Source organism: Danio rerio, chromosome 20, assembly GCF_049306965.1.
Source record: "Danio rerio strain Tuebingen ecotype United States chromosome 20, GRCz12tu, whole genome shotgun sequence".
Classification (NCBI taxonomy): Eukaryota; Metazoa; Chordata; class Actinopteri; order Cypriniformes; family Danionidae; genus Danio; species Danio rerio.
The window spans coordinates 57,102,501-57,115,004 of NC_133195.1; the positions used below are offsets into that span (position 1 = coordinate 57,102,501).

Genomic DNA, 12,504 nt, shown 5'->3' on the forward strand with positions numbered 1-12,504 from the left:
AATCATAGATAATAGATGACGCGTCTCCTTCAATTATTTTAAAATCAAGTAATGCTTCCGTGTAAAATGTGAGCATATTTACTGTACAAAACCTGTTAGTGAACTACAGTACGAGGGCAAAAACATAAAATAAATAAATAAAATAATCGTTTATCAATCGTAATCGAGTTCTAGTGTTCAATTAATTTCGATTTTAGGCCAAATTACCCAGCCCTAAAATAAAGTATTAAATTCTTTCAGTAGTTCAGGGTTTTCTCCTTTTGTCACTTCATTATTATTACAAAAAAAAATTCAGATTGTTTATTGGGTTTATTTGTTTTACTGGGTTTTTACCAAAATCTGCTTTAATTCCATGTCAACAGCTCCTTTAGAAATATTATTCCCCGGGAAAAACATGACAGTTTAGGCTTTTTTAAATGACATCAGCTTAAAGACGCCTCTCATATGGAGAATGACGCCTCATGCATTGTTTAAGTCTGTGAAAAACTCACACCTGTACAGAGTGTCAAAATCATGATGCTTACGTGCGTCTCGTCTATCAAAACTGAGCTTTATTCTGTTTTCTCTATTGGATTCAGATCAGATGATTGGCTGGGCCATTCTACAGCTTAATTGTCCTTCTCCGAAAGCATTAGAGAGTCTCCTTGGCTGCATTGTGGATCATTGTCTTGCTGAAATAGTTTCATCTTCATCCTCCTGCTAATGTAGATGTTGGACTGAAGCAGCTGATCTTCATTTACACTGAAGAGACATTGGATTGCTGAAGAACTACTGAGAGATTTCAGCTGCTGTCTGGGCTTTCACTATTCAATATGTTCAATATGTCTTTCCAGTGCCATTTTGTATTACTACACTTTATGGATTTCTTTGCTTGTCATCAACATCTCGGGAAAATTTCAAGTCAACGGCACCTTTAGAAATCTGTTTTCTGAGAAAAATGCTGACGTGTTCAATACTTATTTACCCCACTCTATTTGTATATATACATTAGATATATACTAGATCATATATTCATACATATACATTAGATTAGTCAGTACCAAAGACAAAACTGATTAACTGATCTAACGAAAAACTAAGGATCAGTCCAAAAATGAAACGAAAAATCAAAACAAACATAAAAATAAAGCAGCATGATATTAGAAAAATCGTATATTGAGATATTTAGCTTTTCTGCGATGTGTATTGCAATATACTGAAGCTATATAACCTGAATAGCACTATTTGTAAATAATTTGTGGTTCAATTCTCACAATTATCAAACCATTAATAAGATCGTGCAGATTATGTGCTTTATAAGTACTGATAAGCAGCCAAAATCTCAATAACATGCATGCTCAGAAGTTAATAATGAGAATTAGTGCCTGATGATTCTGCAGAGTGAATCATAATAAATCACAAGCAGAGAAATGCAATAAAGCAAAGGTAAAAGTGCTTTATGGATTTGTAAATGTACTCTAAAGCAGTGGTCCAAAACCACCGGGCCGCGGACCGTGGAACAATTGGTACCGGGCCACATAAGAAATCATAAATTATTTCTGTGGAAAATATTCCCCCCACGACTTGGTTTCTTCCACTCACCCCCGCCATCTCTCGCTAAATGGACTATGCCAAAATCCACCACGGAGCGGGAAGAATGATCGCTAGAATATAGCTCAGTGATGGTTGTTGATAGTGTAAAGTTATTAAACAGATATTATAGAGTGCAAATCAGCAGAGCATTTAAGGATATTGCATATATGTGTGCGTGCACCGCTAAGTAAGTACTCAAAATCATTGCAATATGTATCTATATGGAGTTTCACATAATCATACTCATTAGGGCTGTAACATGCCAATGCATACATTTAATTCGGCTATACGGTTGTATTATTGTTCATATGTTCGTCAGTTGAGATGTTTGGCACAGATGTTATGTATTAGATGCATATAAACCTTGATTGAAACATAATCAGACCGCATTAGTGCAACTAGCGCATGCGCACTGAGTTGTTCAAGATTAACCTGGATGCACGAGCGCACCCCAACCTATCCCCCCGCGACATCGATGCTCAAACCATTTATTGTGCATAATTGTATATTGTGCAAATCAAATTTGATCAAAATGTTGACGTTGCAAAAACGTGTTTGAATTAAATGCATTTATTTCTATCCCTAAAGACGCTAAGTGACTAAACTCTTATTTAATGCATATAACTAAACTGATTTGTTTCAATGCTCCAACATATATAGTCTACATTCTACATGAGAAATGGATGAAAACATTCATTTATACTGAGCGCTGTGAATGCATTGAGTGCAATAGCAAACTGCTCAAGATACAAGAGTGAAAGCGCAGTGTGACACTGAGCTGATGTTCAGTGGGTGAAGAGCAGCTCTGCTTATAGGAAAAAAATCAAACCACAGATTCACACCACGCAAAAACTGGAGTCATCTACTGCACATTTCACTCTGCTTTTAGGTCAACTGTGAGACCTTTATGTTCCTGTATATATTAGATTCAGTCTACAAATTACAAATCAACAGGGAGTAAATGAATTAAAAGTAAATTTTATCAAGCTTTAAATAGTGCTGTCAAACTATTAATTGCATTAAAGTCTGTTATTATATACATCTAAAATATTAATATATATTTTGTAGAAAAGGATATATAGATCCCCTTCGGTTAGGGAACTTCAGTGCTATTAAGTGGATTTGATATTGAAAATCCACGTATGGGAAGGATTCGGTTCAGAAGCCGCTTGTCTGAAAGAGTATTGAACGGGCCAATGAATGCAATGAATTGGCAGCGTAAGCTTGCACAGGTGTGCTTCATTGCCAATTATCCCAGCATATAAGCACACCTGGAGCGAGCAAACAGCATCCTTTTAGGCTGAAGAGACTTTTAAACAGCTAAGGGACAGTCGTTATGGCGACGGAGTATAGCATGCACGCACGCACACACACACACAAAAAGTATCTATATATTTTTTTTCAACATGTACAATCTAATATATAAAATAAAACATATACAAAATATACGTATGCATGTGTTTGTCTATACACACATTATATACTTATGTTTACATAAATGTGTGTGTTTTTGTTTGTGTTTTTCAACACATTTCTAATCATAATAGTGTTAATAACTCATCTCTAATAAGTGATTTATTTTATCTTCGTCATGATGACAGCACATAATACTAGACTAGATTATCTTCAAGACACTTCTATACAGCTTAAAGTGACATTTAAAGGGTTCACTAGGGTAATTAGGGTAAAGTTAGGGTAATTAGGGTAATCAGTGGTTTGTTCTGGAAAAAATCCAACACAAATATTGTTGAAGGGAGCTAATAATATTGACCTTAAAATGGCTTTTAAACTACTTTTATTCTAGCTAAAATAAAACAAATACGACTTTCTCCAGAAGAAAAAAAGATTAGAGGAAATACTGTGAAAAATGTAGTAATAAGTCATATATAAAAGAAAAAATAGTGCACAGGAGGCTGGATCATATTACCTTTAACTCTACAGTGAAAAAAATATTTTTGCTGCAGGTTAAAAATCCTTATTTAAAATGAGCTGAATCAACACAAGGGAAGAAAAATGTATTGTTTATGTTTCATCTACTTAAATTTGTAAAAGTTAACTTAAGTTAACTTAATGGCTTTGTGTTGGGCCAACATGAAGGACTTGTGTGGAACTCAGCATTTATTTCAGCGTATATATACAAACAAAACTATATTTTCCTTATCCGAACAGGGCTCTAGTAGTGTAGTTATTTGCAGCATTATATCAGTGGTTTATCTGATATCGCAAGAGTCAGCGGGTTCAACATGAAATGAAGTGAAGAATCACGACTCTCAACAACCTGCTGCGGTACACTTCAGCCAGAAATAGCCTCCATGACTGTTTACAGTGTTTACCGCAGTGTTTCATGCAAAAATCAGCAGCAGATTCAGATGACAGATGTGCAGAGAAAGCAGGAGCATATGAATGAATTGTCACGTCTTATACTGTCATCCATTAACCATTCAGTCATCTATTATTCTTATTCTGTTGAGTATTTACATATCAGTGCAGGGACTGCAGCTGAAAAACAGGCTTTTGACTGATCCTAGTTCATTTTTTGTATTATTAATGTGCACTGTGCAAGTTAAATGAACCTAAACCTAAAATAAAAAATATTAATAATTTAGTTTTTATTATTGCAATTTGTACAGCAATGAACATGAATGGATAATAGCAGGAGAGGACAATCATAAAATAAAAGACAATATTTATTATCATTTTATTTATCTATTTTTTCTTTTTCATTTTATTATGGTAGTTATTTACCTTGTATGTTCATTGTTATACTAATTCCAACAAAAATATTAACTAACTAACTTACAAACTAACAAACTAAATAAACAAATAAAGAAATAAATGATTGAAAGTAGGAGCATTTCAATAATACATATGTCAATTTAACAAATCATACCTTAACATAATCATATCATCAGTGCAGGGACGGATGAAAATAGCCTTTTTTTTGTATTATTAATGTGTGTTGTGCATGTTTAATAAACCTGACAATAAATTAATAAACAAACAAACAAAAACAAATAAAATAAAATGCATTCATTGTGTTATTGTACTATGTTAATTCTGTTATGGACCTTGTATGTTCATTGTTATTCAAATTGCAATAAAAGAACAAAGAAAGAAAGAAAAAAAATAAAGAAATGAATAAATAAATATAAACAAACAAACAAACAAACAAATAAATGAATAAATAAGGAAATAAACAAATAAAGAAGTGAATAAATGACTATAATTATAAATAAATAAATAAAATAAAAAAAAAATAAATAAATAAATAAAACAAATAAAACAAATAAATAAATAAAAAGCAGGCAGGAGCATTTTAATACAAGCTTGTATGTTCATTGGTATTTAAATTGCAATAACAGATCAAATAAATGATTAAAGAATTAAATAAATGTATTATTATATTTTGTTTCTCATTGTATTATTGTGCTCCTGTTATGGCCCTTGTATGCTCATTGTTATTAAAATGCAATAAAAGAACAAATACATACATGAATAAATATATAAAGAAAGAAACAAATAAATAAATAAATAAATAAACAAACAAATAAACAAATAAATGAAAAAATAAATGAATAAATGAATGTATTTATTTATTTATATATAAATATATATATATATATATAAATATATATATATTTATATATATATATATATATATAAATATATATATATATGTAAATATATATATATATATATATATATATATATATATGTAAATATATATATATAAATATAAWWATATATATATATATATATATATATATATATATATATATATATATATATATATATATATATATATATATATATATAAATATATATATATATATATATATATATATATAAATAAATATATATATATATATATATATATATAAATATATAATATATAAATATATATATATATATATATATATATATATATAAATATATTATATATATATATATAAATATATATATATATATATATATATATATATATATATATATATATATATATTATATATATATGAATAACTTAATAAATAAACAAACAAAACAAATAAATAAATAAATAAAAAGCAAGCAGGAGCACTTCAATAACACAAGCTTGTATGTTCATTGGTATTCAAATTGCAATAACAGAACAAATAACAGAATAAATAATAAAAAAGAAAAATCTTTTTTCCTTATATTATTGTGCTCTTCTGTTATTGCCCTTGTACAGTATGTTAATTGTTGTTCAAATTGCAATATAATAACAATCAAACAAATAAGTAAATAAACAAAAGCAGGAGCACTTCAATAACACAAGCTGATCAACACATCAGTGCAGGGACTGCAGATGAAAAATAGGCTTTTAACACATTATTACAGCTTTTCTCAGTGGCTTTGGTGCGTTTCTCAAAACACTGTTTACATTTGCACAACAGATCATGCATTTCTCAAAACAGTTAGTACAAACTGCAAAACCTAGATAACCTGCAAGTGTGTCACATGCTCAAAATGGAGAGCTTGATCCTCAAAAACAAGCATTGATGTCAATGAAAGTGTCAGTGTCATCAAGATGAAGAGTCCTGACACCACTGTTTATGAACAAGATAGTCAAATGGCTTTGTCATGTTTTCATCATGTCATCAGTTTACTCTACGTTATTTCCAATGCAAACAAGTCAGATTTTGGTGACACGTCCTGAAAATGCTCAAGACAGCACTGTATACTATCTGCACAGCCATTTGAACACTACAGTAAAGTTAGACATCACTGCATTTAGTGAGGTATCCGAGTACAACACACTGAATGTGTATGTTTCACATGTTTACAGCATTTGCTCTTAGCAATTCCAATTTATTCAAAGCATTCAGTATGTCATCGTCCGTCGCCGATGGCCAATAGACCACATGATGCTGAGCCGGCATTGCCAATCCTCCACCCCGCCCCCCTCACGAAAAAAACCAACACTCAGGCCCCGTTTACACTAATACGTCTCAGTATTAAAATGGCATTTTAGAATGAAAATGATCCACATCCACACCGTGTTTTACCTAGCATTACTGAACAGCCCTCCGTACGCTGAAAATGCACATCACGTGACCACATATGCACAGCCACACACACAGTAATGCGCTCATCTGAGCGCCAGAGAGCAGTGTACGTCGGACAGTTGATCAAGGATGTACCGCTGGATGGCGTCTCACTATAGTTATTAAACGTGATCTTTAATTCATCTGACGACTCTTCAGCCTTTTGAATCTATCAGTTAACGTGTCACAGCATCACTACACTGCTTCAGGCTTTCAATTTCACGCTTGTACTTAGTCATTTTTCTGAAAACCTCAGATACTGTTGGCTGGTTGCTGTCGTTTGTGCACTTTTTTTATCAGCCAAGCTTGTGGACGCCATTATACCGACACAGATCACTCTGCCTGCGGACACAGTGATTGACAGGTGGTCATTTGTGTGTAGCTTATCTTTATTTATTTATGATTTGCGTATGGGTAAAACAAAGACCATGCGGGTCAGGTAGTTTAAACGGTAGGCTACAAAAAAATTATTGGCTATGAATTAATGAATTATTCAGAAATAATTAATTCACCACCACCTACGATGACATCGTCCATCGCCATGTTTCACATTAGACATCGTACTATGAAAAACTGGTCGACATCGCCCAACCCTGGTTGGAAGGAATGAGAAACTGCTACTATGATGTGCACAAATGTAAATAGTGTTGTGAGAAAAAGCCAAAGCCACTGAGAAGAACTGGAATATGTATTGTGCCTGTTAAATAAAACTGAAAGTAAATAAACGTTTTCTCATTCTTTTGTTATTGCCCTTGTATGTTCGTCGTTATACAATTTGCAATACAAAATAAATATAAATAAAAGCAGAAGCGCTCCAATAACACAAGCTGATCATTACTAACCTTAACAGTGTCAAACGGATGACCCACCAGCACCCCAGCAGCACCTGCACACAAACAAGGAGATCACCATTTAACATACAAATAAAATTAAATAGTTTAGAATTTCACTCATTTTCAAAACATAAAACAATAAATGCAAATATAGATTCAATTCATATACAGTACATTTAAATAGTACTGTACAACAAATAGTTAAAAAAAAAGACTTGTGTGAATTAAAATTAAAACAAAAAATATTTAATAATTTAATCTAATTTAACTGTCTGTTTTAGTTCAAACCTAAAATACTGAACTACAGCAAAAACAGTTTAAAGATTTATTTTCACGGGCGTCATGGTGGCGCAGTGGGCAGCATGATTGCCTCACGGCAAGAAGGTAGGCATTTCTGTGTGGAGTTTGCATGTTCTCCCCGTGTTGGCTTGGGTTTCCTCTAGTTTCCTCCACAGTCCAACGACAGGAGCTAAAGGTGAATTGGGTAAGCTAAACTGTCCATAGTGTTTGTGTTTGAATGAGAGTGGAAGGGCATCCGCTGTGTAAAACATATGCTGGATGAGTTGGCGGTTCATTCCTCTGTGGCGACCCCAGATTAATAAAGGCACTAAGCCGAAAAGAAAATGAACGAATATTTTCCTGACATTTTTATATATCAGATATAATTAAATATTTATAATTAATTATTTTTCTTTTTTTTCAGTTTATTGCTGTACTAAACTAAAAACAAACTTTATATGACCAATTTAAAATGTTTGTTATAAGATTGCAATTAGTAAAAAAAAAGACTAAAATTAGAATCAATTTAAATTACAACAGAAAATATCAAAAGAATTTAAACTAGTGTGTGTGTGTGTGTGTGTGTGTGTGTGTGTGTGTGTGTGTGTGTGTGTGTGTGTTTTTGTGACATATCAGGACACAAATCTGTATAAGACATGGGTATGACACAAGTTTTACAAAAAAGAGGTGAAATATGAGGACATTGGTGGCGTTCTCATTTCTCAAAATGCTTGGAAATCCCACAGGATGAGTTTAATCAGAGAGTAAAGCTGCACACAGTCTCCTGTGATGGTTGGGTTTAGGGGTGGGGTGAGGTAAGGGCAATACAATTTACTGTTTTGACAGTATAAAATGAATGGAAACATGTAATGTACCCACTTTTCACAAAAACAAACGTGTGTGTGTGTGTGTGTGTGTGTGTGTGTGTGTGTGTGTGTGTGTGTGTGTGTGTGTGTGTGTGTGTGTGTGTGTGTGTGTGTGTAAAATTGTCTTTTATACATTTTTATTTGCTATGTTGTATTTCAGTCACAAGATCCTCAAAGAAAATAGAACATTTTTATCCGATTAATTAATCAACTACAGTGATAGATGAATCGATTATTAAAACACACCAGCAGTATTTCTATCATTTCTATAATGATCACTGGGTTTGAGTCATAATAACAGAGTCTGTTTGGATCATTTAGAGATGCAGATGAATCTGTCATGAGCTTTCCATTCCTCAAATGATCTCAGTTTCTGACTGATATTAGGTTACATTTACATAACATTACATTACAGCAGAGAGTGAAGGCGTGGGTCAGACGGACCAATCAAAACAGCAGTCAACAGGTTTGCAGAACGATGACGAAGATGTTGCGCAAACACACACACAGCAAAAGAGAGATCTACACTATATATATATATATATATTCACAACAGTCTGACTGACTGAGTGTTCGTTCACCTGTTTTATTATCTTCATCAGTCAGCCATGTCCAACTGTTAATCAATTCAGCAATCTGTAATTGTTTGTGAAAAATATTTTTAAAATATTATCATTCATTCATTCATTTGTCTTAGTCTCTTATTTTTTGCGGTCACCACAGCGGAATGAACCACTAACTATTCCAGCATATATTTTAGGCATATGCCCTTCCAGCTGCAACCCTGTACTGGAAAACACACTTATTCACACTCATACACTACGGCCAATTTAGTTTATCAATTCCCCTATAGTGCTTGTGGATTTGTGGGGGAAACCGGAGTACCCGGAGGAAACCCACACCAACATGTGGAGAACATGCAAACTCCACACAGAAACGCCAACTGGCCCAGCTCAGACTCGAACCAGCAACCTTCTTGCTGTGAGGCGACAGTGCTAACCAATATGCCACAAAAATAATCATTTATTCATTTATTCTTTTTTCAGCTTAATCCCTTTATTCCTCAGGGGTCGCCACAGTGGAATGAACCGCCAACTTATCCAGAATATGTTTATCGCAACGGATGCTCATCTCGCTGCAACCCATCACTGGGAAACACCCACACACTACGGACAATTTAGCTTGCTTACTTTCCCTATAGCGTATGAGTTTGGACTGTGGGGGAAACCGGAGCCCCCGAAGGAATTCCACACCAATAAGAGAAGAACATGCAAACTCCACACAAACAACATGCAAACCCCACACGAAAATTATAACTGACCCAGCCAAGGCTTGAACCAGCGAGCTTATTGCTGTAACCACTGCGCCACCATAACACCCATGCCACAGAAATATTATAATTTAATAATATTATTAAATAAATAAAATATGAATAAATAAATAAATGAATGAAGCTTTAAAAAAAAAAAAACATGTCCCTTGTAGCCGTCTGAAATAAAATGACAATAAAAGTGTTTACGTTTAGGAACTACTGTAGCATTACTAAAAAGTAGTTCTGTCAAACAATTCCAAAATATCCAAAATATAACTTTGCATTTACATGTTTGTTTGTAAATATGTTTATTATATTATTATATACTGTGCATAATTATGTATGTATTTAAAATACAAATAAATAAATAAATTACACATAAATAAGTAAATGCAAATAAATAAATAAAAATTCTAAGTATATAACTTACAAACAAACAAAATACAAGTATGAAAATTAATAATATGAAAGTGGTAAAATACAAATAAACAAATCAATTAATAATAAACTTAATAAATAAATAAATAAATAAGTAAAATAATAAAGTACATAAATTGACTATATAAATAAATAAAATACAAATGTATTATTATAAACAAATATTCTGTTCCAGATCTTCCCTTATATCTTTAAATATAAAATTACATATCCATCCATTCATTCATTTTCTTTTTTTGCTTAGTCCCTTTATTAATCGGGGGTCGCCACAGTGGAATGAACCGTCATCTTATCCATCATATGTTTCATGTAGTGGATCCCCTTCCAGCTGCAAAACATCACTGGGAAACATCCATACAAAAAAAATAAATTAATTAAAAAAAAATAAATAAATAAAAATTATATAAATATATATATATATATATATATATATATATATATATATATATATATATATATATATATATATATATTTTTTTTTTTTTTTTTTTTTTTTTTTTTTACGGTATATTCCTCATTTTAAGCTGTTATCAATTATTTATTTTTTTATTAAGATTAAATGTGCTCCAGTCTGATCCTTCATTGTCCTGTTAAACAGTGGCTCATAACGACTCCAGCGATTCAACATTCATGAAGCACATTGTGTTCAAGCCTGTGAAATGAAACTGAATCCAGCAGAGTGTGTCCCAGTCCAGACGCTGTGATTGGCTCCTGCAGGGGTGTGTGAGTACGTGTGTACCTCACTGGTTTTTAGAGGACAGTTCGGAAGGAGTTATTCTGGGCTCTTCCCGGAAACACATTTCATAGCAGCTTCAACACGGCTGATATTTACATGTGAGAACAGGAGAACTCATCAGAAAGAAGTTGGGATGATGTCTAAAAAGTGGCTTAAAGGGGAGCTTTTGTGCAAAAATGACCTTTATAAGGTAAGTCGTGTGTCAGCAGTGTGTGAATATCCCCAGCAGCCTCTGATGCTTAACATGAACTAATTGTGTTTGTTATAATCAGACTTGATGAATGAAACGCTTATAGTGACATTCTCCCTTTGTGTGTCATCAGAGGGGGAAAGCCCCGCCCACTAGAGCCAATCTCTCCCTCATTAGCATAAACAGCAGCCCTGAGTAAGAAGCAGCCGTCTGTCCATTAGCCATTAGATTGTCAGCACTGCTGAAGATAACGTCAGCATGCGAGTGTGTATGAGTGTTTCCCAGTAATGGGTTGCAGCTGAAAGGGCATCCGCTGTTTAAAACATATTGTGGAATAGTTGGCGGTTCATTCCGCTGTAGTGACCCCTGATATATAAGGGACTAAGCCGAAAGACAATGACTGAATAAATAAACTCTAATCACTGACTTCCTTAAATATTGGTTACTCTTACCTTAATTACATGTGCCTACCAGTCTTACATCACACGTTGTAAATGTCAATGGCACATAAGGTGCATTTGACAGTCACCAAAGGTAAGTGATTGGAGTTTATAATTAAAAACGAGAAATATTTCTGTTACTAAAACACATGGTTCTGCTTCATAAGACTCGCATTAACCACCTGTCGGCAGTGGTCAGGGAACAACTCACTCACACACAAACACACACCTCTCATAGGATGCTACTGTACAGACTGTATATTAGAGCTGCACAAATAACCGTATAAAGGTCGCAATCTCGATTCGACCCCTTAGACGATCTTAATCCAGCATTTCTACAATTCTGTCAATCATATTTTCAAGTTCAGGAAAGAAGCAATGCTGGCCGCACAAGTCTTCACATTGTTTTACATACGTTGTTTAGCAATGTGGACACCTCCAAATGGTGTTGAAAGAGTCGCATGCTGTGTTTATAAAATATAAAATAACAAAAAACAAAGCCTATTGCTGTTTTACCATGTTTAAGAACAACAATATTATAGCTCACTCATATTAACCTTTATTTTACATCTACAGAATCCTGAGAAAATCCTGATCTTTTTAAATTGCGGTTCTCATTTTAGCCAGAATCGTGCAGCTCTACTGTATATAAATACAAATATATACACACACACACACACACACACACACACATATATATACACACATATACACACACACACACACACACACACACACACACACACATATATATATATACACACACACACAC

The 12,504-nt window shown here is 33.2% G+C and overlaps 1 protein-coding gene across 3 annotated transcripts in view; it reads right to left on the reverse strand.

Moving 5' to 3' along the window:
* slc25a29 (solute carrier family 25 member 29) overlaps window positions 1–12,504 on the reverse strand; it is a 41,190-nt gene that overhangs the window by 9,654 nt on the left and 19,032 nt on the right. For all 3 annotated transcript variants that reach the window (XR_012395657.1, XM_068215546.2, NM_001030237.1), the window contains 1 exon segment: window positions 7,481–7,524. Coding sequence is in view for 2 of the 3 variants with exons in the window: in XM_068215546.2 (XP_068071647.1) it covers window positions 7,481–7,524 (44 nt within the window). In the remaining variant the exon portion in view is untranslated.